Source organism: Lepidochelys kempii, chromosome 5, assembly GCF_965140265.1.
Source record: "Lepidochelys kempii isolate rLepKem1 chromosome 5, rLepKem1.hap2, whole genome shotgun sequence".
Taxonomy (NCBI): domain Eukaryota; kingdom Metazoa; phylum Chordata; order Testudines; family Cheloniidae; genus Lepidochelys; species Lepidochelys kempii.
Window position 1 is genome coordinate 90,443,510 of NC_133260.1, and position 19,440 is coordinate 90,462,949.

The 19,440-nt window shown below is 40.2% G+C and overlaps 1 protein-coding gene across 9 annotated transcripts in view; it reads right to left on the reverse strand.

Annotated features, from left to right (window-relative positions):
- DAPK1 (death associated protein kinase 1) overlaps positions 1-19,440 on the reverse strand; it is a 123,541-nt gene that overhangs the window by 30,723 nt on the left and 73,378 nt on the right. For all 9 annotated transcript variants that reach the window (XR_012159054.1, XM_073344991.1, XM_073344992.1 and 6 more), the window contains 8 exons: positions 17,148-17,237; positions 15,331-15,423; positions 11,309-11,428; positions 6,166-6,264; positions 5,312-5,410; positions 3,283-3,381; positions 1,364-1,561; positions 119-316 (listed from right to left, as the gene is read on the reverse strand). Coding sequence is in view for 8 of the 9 variants with exons in the window: in XM_073344991.1 (XP_073201092.1) it covers positions 119-316; positions 1,364-1,561; positions 3,283-3,381; positions 5,312-5,410; positions 6,166-6,264; positions 11,309-11,428; positions 15,331-15,423; positions 17,148-17,237 (996 nt within the window). In the remaining variant the exon portion in view is untranslated. The remainder of the gene's footprint in view (positions 1-118; positions 317-1,363; positions 1,562-3,282; positions 3,382-5,311; positions 5,411-6,165; positions 6,265-11,308; positions 11,429-15,330; positions 15,424-17,147; positions 17,238-19,440) is intronic.

The following is a 19,440-nucleotide window of genomic DNA, read 5'->3' on the forward strand; positions in this document are numbered from 1 at the left end:
AATAAAAGGATTTTTACACAATTTTTTTTTTTTTATAAATTAAGAGAAGTTCAGGCACCCAAGAAGGTAAGATATTTAACAGAGAAGTTCTGTACCAGCACTATTGTTTTTTGTTTACCTTATTTGTAACATCCAAATTACAACTTGCTTCACAGAGTGCCATCACAATAGGGACATTCCCATCTTTGCAGGCCACATGCATAGGGGTGTTACCATGTCTGTCTTGGAAATCTACAAAACATCCCTGACCGATGAGAGTTTTAACTACTTCCATTTGACATCTTCTCACTGCAAGATGCAGGGCTATGTGTCCATCCTGAAATCACAAGACAACTGGTCAGTCACATTTAAAAAAAAATCCCACCATTATGAAGTGAGTTATACAAATTCAAGTATTTTTCCATAGATGTGTGGTAATTTAATGGTGGTTGTGTATATTGTCCTGCCTTTTGGATCACAAGCCATAACAATTTTATTTTCCCAGCACAAGTCTATCTCAGAACAAATCAACAGTTTTCCCTGAAAGCGGTACAGAGGCTAAGACATACTAGCGCAAGTCTTTATTGCCAGAAGGTGGCCAATGCAAAAGTCACACAATCTGCGTAGAGAATGGCAGCTTCTGAGTGGTGCAGCTCCTTCTGTATTTGAAGCAACTTGGGAGTGGGAAGGTAGCAAGACTCAAAAGTCATTCCATTTAATTCTCTTATAAGCAAAATGTTTCATCAGCAGCACACAGCAGACCTTTGACATAAGCACTGTTTAAATGCAATAGAAACTCCAGAAATAACAACCATCATCAGTATGCTAATATAAACAACGAAACTCAAGGTTTCTTCAATACCAGTCATGAGAGGAAAAAAAGTAATTCTGAATTAGTGCAATTTTTAAAAAGCTGTAGTTTAGACTATTGGAAAACAGATTATTTATTCTCTTTATCTGACACACAGGTATTGAAGGCAAGTGATAAATTCATTGCCTTTTGTCCTTTAAAAATGAATAGCTTATTGCAATTACAAGAGTCAGTATTTCAGTTATTTTCTGTATAAAGAATGTGTGTCAGCCATAAAGTGTGATGGACAGATAAACAGATTTAATAAGGTGGTATTTACATGAATACAGACATAATAATGGAATGGTTATTTCCAGTATGAATGAACAAATCAGTCAGCAACTTTTAGAAGCAGCCATCAATTTTCTCTTTATAATCCATTAGAGAGCTTATATTTTAAAAAAGAATGATGGCCTGAAGCAGTCAAATGAAGTACTTTAAGGAAAGTAATTTAGAGGTATAAATAGTCCTGTATCACTTATGTCCTCTGCATATAATTCCTGACTAAATGTGACTCATTCACCCATAACTAACCTTGTCTGTTGCATCAAGGTCAGCTCCGTGTTCTGCCAAGCATTCCACAATATCATGGTAACCTCTAGCTGATGCTGTCAGGAGTGGAGTTTCCCCTTCTTTGTTTTTAATGTTCACATTACAACCTGCCTCACAAAGTGCTTTGGCAACAGAGTAGTAGCCATGCCAAGCAGCACAGTGCAAAGGAGTTTCTTCTTCCTATCAATATTGACAAATCAAAACAAAAAACAGCTGAAACTATGTGCTAGCAGTGCCAATTCCCCAGCTTGTCCTGTAAAACCGGAAGAAGGGGAAAGGAAAGAAATCTGTCTATTCAAGTTAAATCCGATAAAATGATTTAGCATCACTATAATTTATTAAGATAACTTTCTCAATGTGGGTGTACTTCACCCTGACACACACAATGATTATGATAACTCAGTAGCTTCTCTTAACCATCTGGATTCCAGGAATGCAGATTTCTTAGTACAAAACATAATAGTGATACCTGACTTGCCTGCAAATACTGGCACCCCTGTCTTGCTGTTTCCATGCAACTGAAGCTAATTATTTATCTAGGTTCTCTCATTTTAAAACATGTCCTCATTCATATGGAATTATTTCACTTATTTAGGGATTAGTCAAGTGGTTGAAACAAAAAATTTGGAGTGAGAACTCCAGTATTCAATTTCCAGCTCTGAGTGTGATCTGCCTTCCACAAGTCAGTTAAGGTTAAAGATTTTAAAGAATACCTAAGTAACTTAGAAGCATAAGCCCCATTTTCAAAAGTGACTAAGGACCCTAAGACGTGTTAAAATATTTAATCTTTAAGCTCTAATTTAACGTTTAATAAGAGACACACAAATGTTCTACAAAAGATGCAGTTGTAAGTACAACAGGTTATAACCAGTTAAGATTAAAAGGGAAGAAGGGTCCTGCCAAACGACAAGGGCAATGGGATTGCAGATGTAACCTCCTCACCCCTCCACTGAGCTATAAGGGAAGCAAAAACAACAAGGAGTCCGGTGACACCTTAAAGACTAACAGATTTATTTGGGCATAAGGGAAGCAGATACTCGAAGCTCATACTACAGGCGATCTTACTTAGTAGAGAGGACTCAAGCTTTCCATGGTAACTGAAGGAGTAACAGTCATGTGAAGCCTTTAGACATGTGTGTACGGGGATGGCTTCAGCTGACAGACTGAGAAAGGGTTGGGTTTGCAACTTTTGCCCGTTGCCCTGCTTCTGTGACTGCCTGAGTCAGTTCCAGATTCTCCCATTGCAGACAATATTTTGAAAGACTTGAGACTGTCTGTAGCGAGAAGGAGCTCCCAAGGACTGAGAGACACTTGAGCTTGGAAACTGTTTGGGTTTTTTGGATGATATATTTCCCTTTTCACCTCCCCACAATGGACACCAATTAATAGCTGAAATATGTTAAACATGTCTTCTTTAAAGAAATGCATGTTTCTTCTCTGAATTCAATAAGTTATCAAAATTATAGCTATATAATTTGATTCCTTAATTTTATATATATAAAAAATAAGTTGTTTATCACTTTGGCTCATCATTTTTATCAGTCACAGAGAATTTTGGAAGGATCTGCTTCATAGCAGAGTCAATAGCCAGTCCAGGTGCTAGCTGAACCCATGAAGGTTGCACACAACTTGCACTTCTGCTGTGTAAACAGAGGTGCAGCTCTCTCCATCCTTAAACTTCTGTAAATCATTTCAAGATACCTTGGTGTTCTACAAGGAAAAACGGTAGCTTTCTCATGCACACAGTTTATGAACAGTCTCCATTTACTAGGAGGTAAAACACCAGAGTAGTTTCTATTTGAAACATGGCAAGGGGCTATAAGGCAAGACCAGAAGTTATGGTTACTTATGCTGAACGAACTCATATTTCTGTAGGAGGAAGAAGAGCTGAGCCTACCTACCTTGTCTTGAAAATTGGGATTGGATCCAATGCTGCAGAGATATTGAACCACATCTACATGACCATACCGAGCTGCCACATGGAGCGCTGTCTCTCCAGACTGCAATGACAGAGCAAGCACATTCAAGTGTTATTTCATGTGTCACACTCCCATGAATGGAACATCAGTTCTCTGCGAGTTCCACTGGCGGCCTGGGAGTTTCTGGGTGGAATACTAAGTGTAGGTTTCAACATTTAATGCTCTAGCTAGATGGTTTTGGGCCCAATTACCTCAGATACCACCTCTTCCCATGCCATACTGCCACAAATACAGTCAGTGTAGACATTCAAGCTACAGCTCCCTTGTTATAAATGGGGGGAGCAACTGGCAGAGTGTGTTATCTGTGAAGGCCTTCCTTTTCTGGAATTTATTTCCTCACTGTTTGCCAGAGACCTGATTCGTCAACATTTGGGGCATGCTCTCTGGTTCATCTTTTCTCCCCGGTACTTGGGAAGGGACGTGTGTCTGAGGGGATAGATTTTTTTCCTGGGCTGCTGGCGGCTAAGGTGCTGTAATTATTTGAAGTTTGATGAGAAGTTATTATGTTGTCATATGATACTAAAAAGATAATATATGGTTTTTAAATGTTGTAATGGCTCCTAGAGCATAGAATAGAACTTTTATTCAGGGATTAACATCTTCCATAAAGCAAAATAAATAGTTTATTTAGGCCAGGCCTACACTAGAAAAAGGCTGGCCCATACAAACATCGTACAGCTTATCCAGCCAAAGTAATGTTTTTGCCAATACAGTTTGTACCAGTGCGCTGAGCAAAATAAAATAACCTGGCAAAAGCACTTTTATGCTGGTGCAACTGCACGAGGACTCTTCTTGGCATAAAAATGCTTAAAAAAAAATTACATCCCTAACTGACCTTATTATCATGGCAAAATTTTTTAGTGTTGACCTGGCCTTAGTAACATTAGTGGAAATAAGGTAATTTTTCATTAGCTCTGAACTGCACTAACCTTTGCTACATTCAATTTCAAGTCAAAATTCTTTTCATGCAGGATAAATGAAAACACAGTTCTGACCTTATCCTGGACATCTGTGGGAGATCCTCTTTATGAGAAACTGAAGCATTTTCATTAAGTATATAAGTGCACTTTGCACTCTCCTTATCACACTCATATGCATGGGTTTATTTTCCCAATAAAAACACCATCACTACAAGACTACAAGACTATATTATTATTGTCACTTGACTTACAAAGACAGTCTTTGATACAAGGCAAAGCTGAGGACTTCTTCCTCAACAACTAGATCTGTCTCACTGATGAAGGATTTATCTACACTGCAATCAAAGGTGTGACTGCAGCTCAGGAACCTAGGGATCTAGGAAGTAGGCCAGCCCGGGCTAGGGTTAGGGTTGAAGGAGGTTAGTTTCCCTGCCATAGGGTTAATGTTCTGGGAGATGGGTCTCCCGACTTGAAGGTCGGGCTTCTGGGAGATAAGTGTCCGCAAGTCAGGGTTAAGGTTCTAGGAGGTAGTCTTCCCCAGGCAAGGGTTAGGTTTCTAGGAGTAGGCCTCCCTGGGTTAGGATTATGGTTCCAGGGTAGGCCTCATTTAGGCTAGACTTAGGGTTCTAGTACTAAGGTCTCCCAGGATTAGGGTTGCAGGAGGTAAGCCTGCCCAAGCTAGGGTTAGGGATCTAAAAGGCAGGCGGGCCCAGGCTAGGGTTAGGGTTAGGGCTCTAGCACTAAGTGCTTGGTAGGATTTATTTCCAGGAAGCAGATGTTACCAGGCTAGGGCTAGGGGTGCAGAGGGTGTGCCTCCCCAGACAAGTGTTGCGGGAGGTAGACTTCCTGGGCTAAGGGAAGTTCCTATGAGTTAGGTCTCCCACTGCTAGGATTAGGATTGTAGGACGTAATCGAGCTAGCATGGCGAAAAGTAACAGTAAACTGCCTGTCATACCCTAAAATACAGTTAATTGTTCATAAAAATATACTCTCAGCATTTAAGTTGACAATGAAAAGAGTTTTTTCCTTACCTTATCCTTAACATCCAAAGGGCATTTGCTCTCACAGAGAAATTTCAGAGTTTGTACATGACCATGTCGAGAAGCCCAGTAGACTGCATTAGACCCAGCCTGTTCAAAATATTGTATTATAAAAATAATGAACAAAAACATTGCACTTCAGGATATTCACTAGGCTATAACTTTGTGCGCGCGCGAACACACACACACACACACACACGAATGTGCTGAACAACAGGAGGCTCATCCACAGCCAAAGTAAGCCAAAGAAACAATAAGACCAAGAAAACCTACAAAAGTTTTCCAGACGAGCCAGGACTAGAGCTTTCATCAAAACCTTGAGATTTTGGGACTTCATGTCAGTTGAACAAGAGTTAATATCAAATTATCTTAACATCCCCGTATTCTCTTAAAAGATAGTTTGCCAAGCTGCTGGGGGTGGGAGGAAGAATCACCGAACAACACTTCATGGAGAAAATAAATACTTTCCCAAATACTTTAAGTCAAATAGTGATTTAACAAGTTAGTGGCTCAGGCAACTTGAGCCAAAGCCACCACATAACACTTTTTCAAGAAGTATAAATGTTTTTCACAAAGGATCCCCATTATAGCTTTTGTGTTTTAATAGGAATGACAGCTCAAGTAATTAAGCAGTACATTTATCATTCTGTAGAGGTTTGTGAAAAGCGCTCTAGCTAATTTGGTGTAAGAGAAATATGAAACTAATTCGATGAAGACACTTTCTAAACAACCTTTTACGATTAATAACTTGAAATAATTTACTACATTAGCTGCAATAAACCCACTAATATGACAGGAAACTCAGTAGTACCAACTAAAATTGTTATACAAAATAGAATCCTGACCTTATCCTGAATATCAATACGGGATCCTCGCTTTATGAGTAACTGAAGCATCTGAATGTTTCCACAGCCAGCAGCAATTAGCAGTGGAGGTGTTCCATGCTGAAAACAAAGAATAAAAAAGGGAAAAATATTGTCTTTTGAGAGATTTGGATGTGGAGGGGAAGAATGCTGAAATAGCAACTGGACTTACAAATGTACAAAGGAACGACTGATTTTCCATATTCTTGAGAGAAAGTCACGTTTAGATAAATGGTCTACAGGGAATAATTTACGAACATGGGCCAGCGTTTTCAAATTAGGGTGCCTAAAATTAGGCTCTAAATCTATATTTATGACCTAAATAAACACAGCCTCATTTTCAAATGAGTTGGGCACCTGAAGTTCTCTTCTATTTAGGCTCCTAAATAAGGTTTTAGAAGTCTGAATATAAGCAGGGGGCACACTATTTTAGAGATGCGTGCCATCTTCCTTCCTACCTTATCTGGCAATTTCATGTGACTGCACCAAGAAAACAGACCAGAGAGATAACAAATGATCCTCAAGATTTTTTTGGTAATGAAATCATGTAAAAAAATCAACCCATCTCAGAAAACAGCTGAACAATACACATCATACAACACTACCTATTAGAGCTGTCGGTTAATCGCAGTTAACTGACACCATTAACTAAAAAAAATTTACAAAATCATAATTAATTTTGTTACATAACTGCTCTCAAAACCAAAACAATGCAAAACTTTAGAGCCTACAAGTCCACTCAGTCCTACTTCTTGTTCAGACAATTGCTAAGAAAAACAAGTTTGTTTACATTTACAGGAGATAATGCTGCCCACTTCTTATTTACAATATCACCAGAAAGTGAGAACAGGTGTTTGTATGACACTTTTGTACCTTACGTTGCAAGGTATTTACATGCCAGATATGTTAAACATTCGTATGTTCCTTCATGCTTCAGCCACCATTCCAGAAGACATGCTTCCATGCTGACGATGCTTGTTAAAAAATAATGCATTAATTAAATTTGTGACTGAACTCCTCGGGCAGTTCATAGAATGGTATGTCTCCGGCTCTGTTTTACCTGCATTCTGCCATATATTTCATGTTATAACAGTCTCAGACGATGACTCAGCACATGTTCATTTTAAGAACAATTTTGCTGCAGATATGAAAAAATGCAAAGAAGATACCAATGTGAGATTTCTAAAGATAGCTACAGCACTCGACCCAAGGTTTAAGAATCTGAAGTGCCTTCCAAAATCTGAGGGGGATGAGGTGTGAACTCACTGCTTTGGATTGTTATCGAGCAGAACCCGTCATCAGCATGGACGCATGTCCTCTGGAACAGTGGTTGAAGCATGATGGGACATATGAATCTTTAGAGCATCTAGCATGTAAATATCTTGCGACAAGTGGACTTGTAGGCTCTAAAGTTTTACATTATTTTATTTTTGAATGCAGTTATTTTAGTACATAATTCTACATTTGTAAGTTCAACTTTCATGATAAATTGATTGCACAACATTACTTGTATTAGGTGAACTGAAAAATACTATTTCTTTTGTTTTTTTACAGTGCAAATATTTGTAATAAAAAATATAAAGTGAGCACCGTACACTTGGTATTCTGCATTATAATTGAAATCAATATATTTGAAAATGTAGAAAACATCCAAAATATTTAAATAAATGGTATTCTATTATTGTTTAACAGTGTGATTAATCAGGATTAATTTTAATCGCGTGACTACCCTACTACCTATATCATATTTTCTGTTTCCTCTTTCTGTAGCCTGGGCTATTTCCTTTTTTTTTTTTTTTTTTTTAAATAGTCTTACAAACCCAATTTTGGCAAGTGAACTATCCAAACATACTCAATTTTAAAAAGTCCGTTCAAAGAGGAAGAACTGATGCCCTGAATCTGGGATTCAAAGGGAACATTTTAAATGCAGGTATCTTGACCTACACGAAGAAACAGTTCCTAGCAAAAGCGAAGGTTGATTCCAAGAACAACACATGCTAGGAGATGAACAGCTCCAAGGTGTGCACTGGAAACATGAATGTGAGTAAATATATTACATTATCATTATATGGCTGTTAAAAATAGTGTTACAAAAGTTTTCTTGTGTAATTTATTCGGATATGCACTAAACCATCTTTAATCTTGCTCTCAATCCTGCAATCCTCTACCGCAGTCTTAAATAAATAAAGTTATCAAATGAATAGTTGGTTTTCACAGCCCCTGCAAATCCTCTTGCTTGCTCCGACCCAATATTCACTCCCTTTCCGTTCAAACACATCTCCTTCACACCAACACATACCTTAAAGCCAGTGGTATCCAGGCTGTCTCCTTTCCCACCCACACCACACCAAGGACACATGATATCCGTCCCACCCCACCCTGCGTCCTCTTTATCAAATCACTGAAATGTAAGACTGGAAGGGACCTCAATAGGTCATCTAGTCCAGTCCCCTAGCATTGAGGTAGGGCTGTGTATCATACAGACCATCCCTGACAGAGGTGTGTCTAACCTGTTCTTAAAATGGAGACTCCAGTACCTCTCCCTAAGTAATCTACGCCAGTGCTTAACTACCCTGACAGTTACAAAGTTTTTCCTAATGTCCAACCTAAACCTCCCTTGCTGCAATTTAAGCTCATTACTTCTTGTCCTGTCCTCAGTGATTAAGGAGAACAATTTATCACCCTCCTCTTTATAACAACCTTTTACATACTTGAAGACTTATGTCCATCCTCAGACTTCTCTTCTCCACACTAAACAAACCTAATTTTTTCAATCTTTTCTCATAGGTCGTGTTTTCTAGACCTTTAATCATTTTTGTTGCTCTTCTTTCGACTTTCAAATTTGTCCACATCTTTCCCGAAGCATGGTGCCCAAAACTGGACACAGTACCCTCATTTAAGCTTCTATCAGTGCTCAATAGAGTAGGAGAATTACTTCTTGTGTCTTTCTGGCAACACTCCTATAATAGATCCCTGAACGATGTTCACTTTTTTGCAACAGTATTACATTGTTGACTCATATTTAATGTGATCCACTATAGCTCCAGTTCCTTTTCTGCAGCACTGCTTCTTAGGCATTCATTTCCATTTTGTATTTCTATTCCTTCCTAAGTATAGTATTTTGCATTTGTCCTCACAGACTTTCATCTTATTTAATTCAGACCATTTCACCAGTTTGTCAAGATCATTTTGAATTCTAATCCTGTCCTCCAAAGCACTTTCAACTCCTTCCAGTTTGCAAACTTTATAAGTGTACTCTCCATGCCATTATCCAAATCATTTAGGGGGAGGGATAGCTCAGTGGTTTGAGAATTGGCCTGCTAAACCAAGGTTGTGCGTTCAATCCTTGAGGGGGCCATTGAGGGATCTGGGGCAAAAATTGGGGATTGGTCCTGCTTTGAGCAGGGGGTTGGACTAGATGACCTCCTGAGGTCCCTTCCAACCCTGATATTCTATGATTCTATGATTTATGAATATATTGAACAGAACCAGACCCAGGACAGATCCCTGTAGGACCTCACTCGATATTGCCCTTCCGGCTCAACTGTGAACCACTGATAACTACTCTAAGTACGGTACTCCAACCAGTTGTGCACCCACCTTATAGTAAGTTCGTTTAGGCTATATTTCTCTAGTTTGTTTATGCGAAAGTCATGTGAGACCATATCAAAAGCCTCATTAAAGTCAAGATATACCACATATGTTTTCCCCATATCCACATGGCTTTCTACCCTGTCAAAGAAGGATATTAGGTTAGTTTGACATGGTTTGTTCCTGACAAATCCCTGCTGTTACTTATCAGCTTATTATCTTCTAGGTGCTTACACACTGATTGATTATTTGCTCCATTATCTTTCTGGATATTGAAGTTAAGCTGACTAGTCTGTAATTCCCTGGGTGGTTGTCCTTATTCCTCTTTTCATAGATGGGCAAATACAGTACCTTTTTTCAGTCCTCTGATATTTCTCCTGTCCTCTACAAATTCTTAAAGATAATCACTAATGGCTCAGATTGCTCTCCAGCCAGTTCCTTAAGAATTCTAGGATGTATTTCATCAGGGCCTGCTGACTTTAAAATATCTAACTTGTCTAAGTAATTCTGAACTTATTCTTTTCCTGTTTTAGCATCAGATCTTACCCTATTTACACTGATGTTCACTATGTTAGTCATCTAAATCATTGCTAACTTTTTTGGTGAAAACAAATAAAGGCATTTAACACTTTGGCCTTTGCTATGTTTTCTGTTATTGTCTTTCCCTCCTCATTGAGTAATCAGCCTGTCCTTGGTCTTTCTCTTGCTTCGCATGTATTTGTAAAATGTTTTCTTGTTACCCCTTATGTCCCTAGCTAGTTTAATCCCATTTTGTGCCTTGGCCTTTCTAATTTTGTCCCTACATGCTTGTGGTATTTTTATATTCATTCCTTGTAATTTGATCTAGTTATCACTTTTTGTAGGACACTTTTTTCCCCCCAGTTTCAGGTCATTGAAGATCTCCTGGTTAAGCCAGTGTGGCCTCTTATTATATTTCCAATGCACAGCTACAGCAAGTGCTGCAAACACACACATACCCATTGAAAAAGGTACAGCAGGAGCTCTTCTCTCATCCTGTAGCCCATTGCACTCACAAAGGGCAGGCACCTGCCAATGTCCTGCACACAGGTTCATGCACACCTGCATGTTCTCCTGTGATGTTGGTATGGAAAGGGGGAAGGTTTTGATTGGAAAATGAAGTAAATAACACTCCTTTCCCTGAATCCACCCCCACCCCACCAATTTCCATCATGATTTAAAATATTTGTGGTTATATTTAATTGCAAGTTTCAGATATTTTCCTTTTTATTACCAAAACTTAAATTTTGTGCTGATTTTCAAGCAACAGTACTCTTTACATTTCAGAGGCCTAGGAAAAATATTATGGCATCCATATCCAGACAGTTTCAGAGGAATGAACAATGAACTCCTAACATAACTTTTCGTAGGACAGCCATTTACATGGCTTACAAGCCATTTAACCATTAGTCTTATTTCAAATATTACATTTCTATTTTATAGCCACATCACTCCATACAAGAACAAACAGATATCTGGCCCCCCAACTTGTTGCAGCACAGACCTAACACCATACCTTGTTGGGTTGATTGACATCATAATTAGTCAGAGATCCCAGGAGATGCTGTAGACCAGGAACGTTGTCATCATTGATGGCATGAATGATAGCTTTCATCACAAATGAATCCTCCTCATCCTCATAGTTAACAAGGAGATAGAAAAAAAAAATCATCATTAGCTTTCAAAATAATAATAGTAAAAAAACAAAAACAAAAAATCCCCCAGAACCTGTCAGGAAAAGGAAAGAAAATTACATTTTCAAAGCACCATACAGCCATTTAGCTGCAAGACTGGAAAACTTATTCACAAGAGTCACGCTGCTAAAATGTAGGAACACTACTTGGAAAATTTACCCTAATAAGATGTGCATTTTTTCCACATCTATACACATTATTTACTGAGTGAGATTCCAGAGATGTCTTTCTCTACCACATTGTTTCCTTACTGGAATTTTCTATGTATCATCTAAATGGAGAGCTGTATAAAGTAAAGCTGAAGATGCAAGTTGTGATAGGAACTTGTTAAAAAAATGCATCTACAACAACAATATAAGATACAGGTACAAACCTTGTACTTCCCAGGGACGATCTGTGTTCTCCATGAGTAAGTCAGCAAAAAGTCACAGAAAAAATCATGTAGCCTGATTTTTGAATCACTCTAATTTTCCTTATCCTAAGTTTATTAGTGTCTTAAACACTAGCACTTGCCTGCAACCCTCCTCCCTGCTAAAGAGTTGGTGTGACATATCTTAAATGGTGATTCAGTGTTAAAGTATAGCAATAGGAGCAGGAGTAGTATGGGTCAGAGAACAAATAGCACAAAAGTAGAACGATAAGAAAAGGAAAGTGGAAGTGAGAACATGACTTGCACAGGAGGGAAACTGGGAGGATAAAATGGGTAAGAAAGAAGTCTCTGCAGAATTTTTGATTTTTAAGACTATTTATGCACAGAAAAAAGGATGTTTACGTTCTAATGCATTAAATGTTTAAGCTTTACTGATCACAGGATATTTCCTAAGGACTGCATTAAAACCTGAAGAGCAAGCTAAAAAGAGAAAGCTTCTGGATTTACAAGCTTTTAACTATAGCTCCCAAGGGCTTAAACCTAAAAGGCATACAGCTGCATAAACTGAAAGGAAGCTTGTTTGGCATAGGGTCTAATGTACTCTCTGGGCCCATCCTGCAAGGTCAATGGGAGAGGAGGGTGCTCAACATCTCTCAAGGTACGTAAACATTGAAATTGGGAGGTGCGATTGCAGCTTGTGTAGACATTCCAGAGCTAGCTTTGATCTAGCTAGCTAGTTCAAGTACCAATATAGCACTATAACTGCAGCAACAGCGGTGGTGGCATGGGCTAGCTTCCTGAGTAGAAGCCTGGGTACATACTCAAGTAGCTAGCCCATGCCCCCACAGCTACACTGCTATTGTCATCCAAGCTCCTTCGATCTAACTAGATCAAAGCTAGCTCAGGTATGTCCACCCATGCTGCAGTCACATCTCCTGATTTCAATGTAGACATATCCAGACTTACACTTGCAGATTGACCTTTATGTCTTTAAAAATCCCTGTTATAGTCAAGAGTATAAAAAAAATTGATTAATTAAAAATGGCCTCCTGTCTGCATTTCACTTATTGATATTGCTGTCAACCATAGAACTTGTGTGTAATTAGAAGTTTGCCCTTTCTGAATCATCCTGTTATTCTTGACTAATTCAGAAGGTCAAGCAGACCAGTCCAGTGGAGAACGGGAGGAACAATTGCTATGGTAATAAATCAGGGTGTTGCAAACACCACATTAGAGAATCATAAGCACATTTGTTCGCATTTCTATAACATTCTTCATCTTTAACTTCCTCACAAGTTATACAGACACACTGCTGATATGCAGCTGCTAGCTACACCTGAAGTTGGAATGCAGGAATCAGGTAGCACAACTAAACACATGATAGTAAGTAAGAAGGGTAATTTTGTGAAAGGACTCTAGGGCAAGCCTACCCTCTATGCCATTCCAGAGTACTCAGAATTGCCCTCCAGTGTCTTCAGTCATAGCAAGATAATAGACACGACACACAGCAAACACAATGTGTCATTCAAAAAAAATGTACTGACAAGAGTAGAACTCAACACATCTAGCTCGGATGAATGAAGGGGAATATTTCTACTGGTTGCTTTTGCTATCTTACTGCGCAGTTACACCCTGCCTAGCCCCATTATGCTAACTCCAATTGGAGCCACTTGGCCCTACCACTATCACTAATTAATAATGCACAAACAGGTGCACAGAAGTTCCCCCCCCCAACCCCACCAGTGAACAGCTGTGCTATGACTTGAAGCTCTAGAGCGGGGTGGGCAAACTATGGCCCGCGTGCCACATCTGGCCCTCCAGCTGATTTAATCCAGCCCTCGAGCTCCCACTGGGGAGCAGGGTCTGGGGCTTGCCTTCCCACACTCCAGCCAGCAATGGGGTTGGGGGTCGCGCCGTGCTCCATTTAGAGGTAGCCAGCGGGATTCACGTGCTGGGAACTGCAGGAAGCTGCAGGGGCGGTGCCTGTGGACAGGCCAGCGTGCGGAACCGCCTGGCCATGCCTCCACATAGGAGCCGGGGGGGGGGGGGGGGAAGAGGGGGGAAAAGGCCGACGACATGCTGCTGCTTCCGGGAGCTGCTTGAGGTACGTGCTGCCCGGATCCTGCACCCCTGAGCCCCTTCTGAGCCCCAATCCCCTGCCCTAGCCCAGAGCCCCTTCCTTCCTTCCCTCCCCCCCACCCCCCGAGTCCCAGCCCAGAGCCCCCTCCTGCACCCCCAACCCCTCATCCCCAGCCCCACCCCAGAGCCTGCACCCCCAACTGGAGCTCTCACCCCAACCCCCTGCCCAGAGCCTCCTCCTGCACCTTGAACTCCTCATTTCTGGCCCCACCCCCACTCCGAACCCTCACCCCCCACCATGTGCCCCAACCCCCTGCCCTAGCCTTGATCCCCCTCCTGCCCTGTGAACCCCTTGGTCCCAGCCTCGAGCACCCTCCTACATCCCAAATCCCTCATCTCCAGCCCCACCCCAGTGCCCGCACCTCCAGCTCTCTTTCCCCCCCCCGCACACCAATCTCCTGCCCAGAGCACCTGAACTCGTCATTTCTGGCACCCACCCCCCCAGAGCCTGCACCCCCAGCCAGAGCCCTCACGTCCTTCCTGCACTCCAACCCCAATTTCATGAGCATTCATGGCCCGCCATACAATTTCCATATCCAGATGTGGCCCTCGGGCCAAAAAGTTTGCCCATGCCTGCTCTAGAGTATGTATTTCATTCATTTTTCCATTCTATCTGCCTTAACACAAAGGGCATTCCATAACTCTATTAGTACAAGGGACAATTCTTCTTACACCTTGAAAACTAAGGAACCCTACAGATTTCTGTAGTGTCCTGACTGAGACCTACAGATCTCCTAACTGTAAGGCATGCTAAGCAATTGTGCCTTTACTGTGGTGAGCCCTCAGGTGCTCCTTAACACCCATCCCCCACCTTTACATCTGACTGCTTTACTTATTCAAATTTGGCTACTGCTTGCTCGTAATTATTTCCTTTCCCTCACATGTTTTCCTGAAACATTTACATTGTAGAAGCACCTACTTTTTAAAAAATTCCTTTTAAATATTCTAAGCTTTTTTACTAAAAAAAAATAAAAAAAAATGGTTTATAGCGTACAGTACCCTGAGCAACTCAACCTGCAAATGCTCAATACATCTGTTTTATAATTACTATGGTGTGAAAGTGTCTCATGAATCAAACTACAACAACATGATAAATAAATTTGAACCTCAAGTTATTGGACTCAATGCAGAAGTTAGTGAAGATCATTCTATAGTCTGTTATGCAGGAGGTCAGAATAAATGATCATAATGGACCCTTCTGGCCTAAAACTTCATGAATCTATCTCTTGCTATATCAGAAATAATATCCTATGTACACATTTTAAAATATTTCAGTATTCATGTTATATGTCAGAAAGTATTTAAAGCAGTAAACCAATAAAAATATATGCTTACCAGAGTATCATCACTCCTAGCAACACTCATGTTACTTCTGGATAAGAAGGATCTTGATAATCTTTGGCACAACGAAATTAAGCGTACTGATTGCTTTTTAAAAAGAAGAAGAGCTATTTTTACTTAAAATATCAAATAGAACATTTGTGATAGGAAGATACTTCTTTTAAAACAAACTTTATCATCACAGAAAAGGAAAATTGTGTTTTAAACACATAAAAGTGGAAAGAATTTTTGATATATCAGGTTTTTCACTGTGTATACTGTTTACTCATTGGGTTTCATCTGTACTGGTAATAAAACAGACTGTCTGTTTCAGTAGAACACCAATGGGTAGCAAACATTGGATTTAAACATTTTTCTATGCAAACAAAAAAAGTTACTTGTACTAAATTCCCCTTGCTCAGGCCATACATTTCATGAAAATACTTCTACGAATGGATTTTCTCATTTTAAAATGTGCACACATACACAATTTAATTTGGACCTAAATTACCTGATAGTGTTCCTTTAAATATTACATTATACAAAAGGATGAAGATGTCTACACACTGCTTCTTCTTAGACACCAGAGAAGACTGACATTTCTCATGCAATTTAAGCTTTACAAGCACACTTGATCCCACCTAAACCAGACATTGAATCTTGGCAAACAGATTCTGAGGCCAGATATTTAGTATTTTTTTCTATTGCTTAAGCTAGAGAGAAAAATCCTATTTCTTGACCTCTATCCCAAAGAAGGAACTTCTCTTTTATAATTCATGCATCCCATTGCTGACTCTCGCTTAACTCTGGTATCATGGTACATAGATTTCTTCTGCTACATCCCTTCCTTTCCTTGCTTCAAGTGCAGGTCTCTCAGAATGTGTGGTGAAGAAATGAAGTTCTCTCCTTTGCTGATTCTACTCCTTACACCTACCCATACTCTGTCAATTCCACACCCAGTTTCGGTTCAGAAGCGAGGCTCATGTAAGTCTTTCAAGGTGTAGAGCCTTAGACTGTAATCTTTGTGGGGCAGGAACTAAATTTTTGCTCCCCCCTCCCACTTTTGACCAACTCCAGTTGTTTCCTGTTCCTTTTTTTTTTTTTTTTTTAAAAAGACTAGCCTCTTTGCATATTTACACTGCCATGCACACCTATAACATTTTCCATGACATTAGAGTCATACAAATAAATACAATAAAATATAAATGCTTTTCAAATTGTAAATATGCACTCTTGTTATTTGACTGTCTTGATAATATATAAAAACAGAGGGATAGCCATGTTAGTCTGGATCTGTAAAAGCGGCGAAGAGTCCTGTGGCACCTTATAGACTAACAGACGTATTGGAGCATAAGCTTTCGTGGGTGAATTCCCACTTCGTCGGATACATGTATTCACCCACGAAAGCTTATGCTCCAATATGTCTGTTAGTCTATAAGGTGCCACAGGACTCTTTGCCGCTTATATAAAAACAGTTTATATAAAATGAATACAGCTCAATGCACAATAATTTAAGTATTTATACTCAGTTCAGTAATGAATAGAATTTCTCTTTAGCTTTTTATACTACATCCCCACAACCACAGCATCTAAGTGCCTACAAATGTACTCCAAGTCAACACAAGAAGCGGGTTCTCCTTCCTCTTCTCCCATACTGCAAATACTTTGATTGGTACGAAAATGTATTTTCTGTTTTTAATGAAGTTTCAGATTGTAAACTTCATCTGAGCAAAAAAGCAATACAATTAACAATATTTCACTTGTGTTTATCCTGAGAAGAGAATGACATTACATTCATCACCAGCTTTATGAAGACTTGCTAAATAACTTACTTTCCATTTTCTTCGTGCTGCAAACTTTTTGAATTTCTCCATATTTACTGCAGATGCTTTTCTGCTAAGGGCTTGTTGGGTATCCTTAGGCTATGAGGAAGAGAAGCACAAAAGCATATTTTTAAATATCCCCCAATTATGCTACTGCTTTCACAAAATCATCTTTCTGCTGTACAATTTTAACTCCAACTAAACAATTATCTGAGGTTGCAAAGACAGTAAAGTCCACAGTATTGTAGTAAAGTATACAAAAAGGCACCATTCTAATATGCAAGACCTAGCAGAGTGTGCAGTTAGTATACTTGAAGAAAGCAGTAGGCACTCCAGGAAGCCACACCTGTACAAATTTCATGTGTTCCAAAGAGTTAGGGTCTCTAATCATCCCTCTTTTTTCTTTAAGTTGTAGTTTAAAAAACTCCCAAAACCCGAAGTTCCACCTCATTGTGTTGTAAAGACAGTTTATGAATACAGTGCTGGCTAGAGGCATACACAAACAGTTGTACAATCTTATTCATACCAGAGAGGCATTAAATTGTCACCTCTAAACATTAATTACAAGTATCAGTATAGTTAACTATTTTGCTGCTGACTGCCTTAGCAGAAACATCCAGCTAATGAGTTTAGTCAGAGTAGCTGACTGCTCTATTAATTTGAAAGATCTTTCCAGAGTAACAAGGTAGCAAGTTTCAAAAGAAAGTTAACTGTTTTGTAAACCATTTGATTTTTTTTAATCTTTAACCTAGGACTTCTATCTCTCGGGCAGAGACCCCTCCCCGATCCTGGTGTACCAGCAAAGACCTGTTTTCTGTAAGGATTTCCTGGTTGATTATAAATGCAGCCCAGGTTTTGTTCTGCTTTCAAGATAATCAATTTGGTATCCAACATCTCCCATTTCATTTCACTAGTTTACAAGTCAAAACCCAGCTACAACTGCAATGGGCTCCTATATGACGAGTTAATGTGCGGCAAGCTGGTGTGTGAATCTACAGCCCTCTTGCTGGGAGCACACTAAGTGGCAGTGTAGACCCTGCTGCCATGAACTAAAAGTTTCATAGTGTGCTTTAGGTCAACGTGTACTATCGAACTTTTAGTGTGTGGCAGCGGGGTCCACTGGCCACTTAGTGCACAGCAGGCTAATGCGCTGTAGATTTACACTTGAGTAGGCACTCAATACAGACAAGCTCTCAGAGCGAACACTGAGCACCAACCCTCAGATGAGTGCATCCTTGTATTAAGTCAGGGGTGGCCAACCTGAGCCTGAGAAGGAGCCAGCATTTATCAATGTACATTGCCACAGAGCTGCAGTAACAGGTCAGAAGCCCCCGATCCACTCCCCAACACCTCCTGCCCGCTGGCAGCCCCCACCAATCAGCACCTACTCTCCCCTCCCCCTGCAATCAGCTGTTTCACATGTGCAGAAGGCTATGGGGGGAGGAGCGAGGGCATGGCAGGTTCAGGGGAAGGGGCAAGGGCCTTGGGGGAAGGGGTGGAGTGGGGGCAGGGCTTGGGGCAGAGCAAGGGGATGAGCAGTGAGCACCCCCCAGCACATTAGAAAGTTAGCATCTATAGTTCCAACCCCAGAATCCGTGCCTAGGTAAGGAGCCGCATATTAACCTCTGAAAACCCACATGCGGCTCCGGAGCCACAGGTTGGCCACCCCTGCATTAAGTGATCTTGCATGCTCTGTGATTAGGAAGGCCCCAAATACCAGTGTACGATTTAGCTTAACAGGAAGATGTGGCTGGAGCTCATATGGAACAGGGGTACTAGATTGTTATATTTTTAAATAGGGGGCAAATGGTGGCAGGAGGACGAGATATCTAGAAAAATCAGGGTGTTCAGGCTATCAGACTAACTTCTTCTCTTGTGCCAGGAGCTGGAAAACGTGAACCAGAGTAACTACATTAATATAAAACTGCTTAAGTACAATTTCAATCAGCTTAAGTGTGTGTACATTTAGAGTTCCTATTAGTGTAACTAAACTGATTTAGTTACTCTATCTCAAACAGGGTGACATTTTTCAGCAGTTTTTTGCCACATAATGCAGATTTGGGTTGACAAAGCCATTTTGCAAATTCATATTGATTTTGGCTGTTTTGGTCAAAACTTTTTCAGAAATCTCAAACTGAAATGTTTCAGTTTTTTGGGTTATAGTCCCCAAAGAGACTTAACTGCCACTCACAGAACTGTGGTGGTATGGAGGTGGCCACCTTATACCCAATATCCCAGTGGTTGGAGCACTCACCGGCTCTTTTGGAGGTTTGAATCCCCACTCTGAAGCAGGGATTTGAAC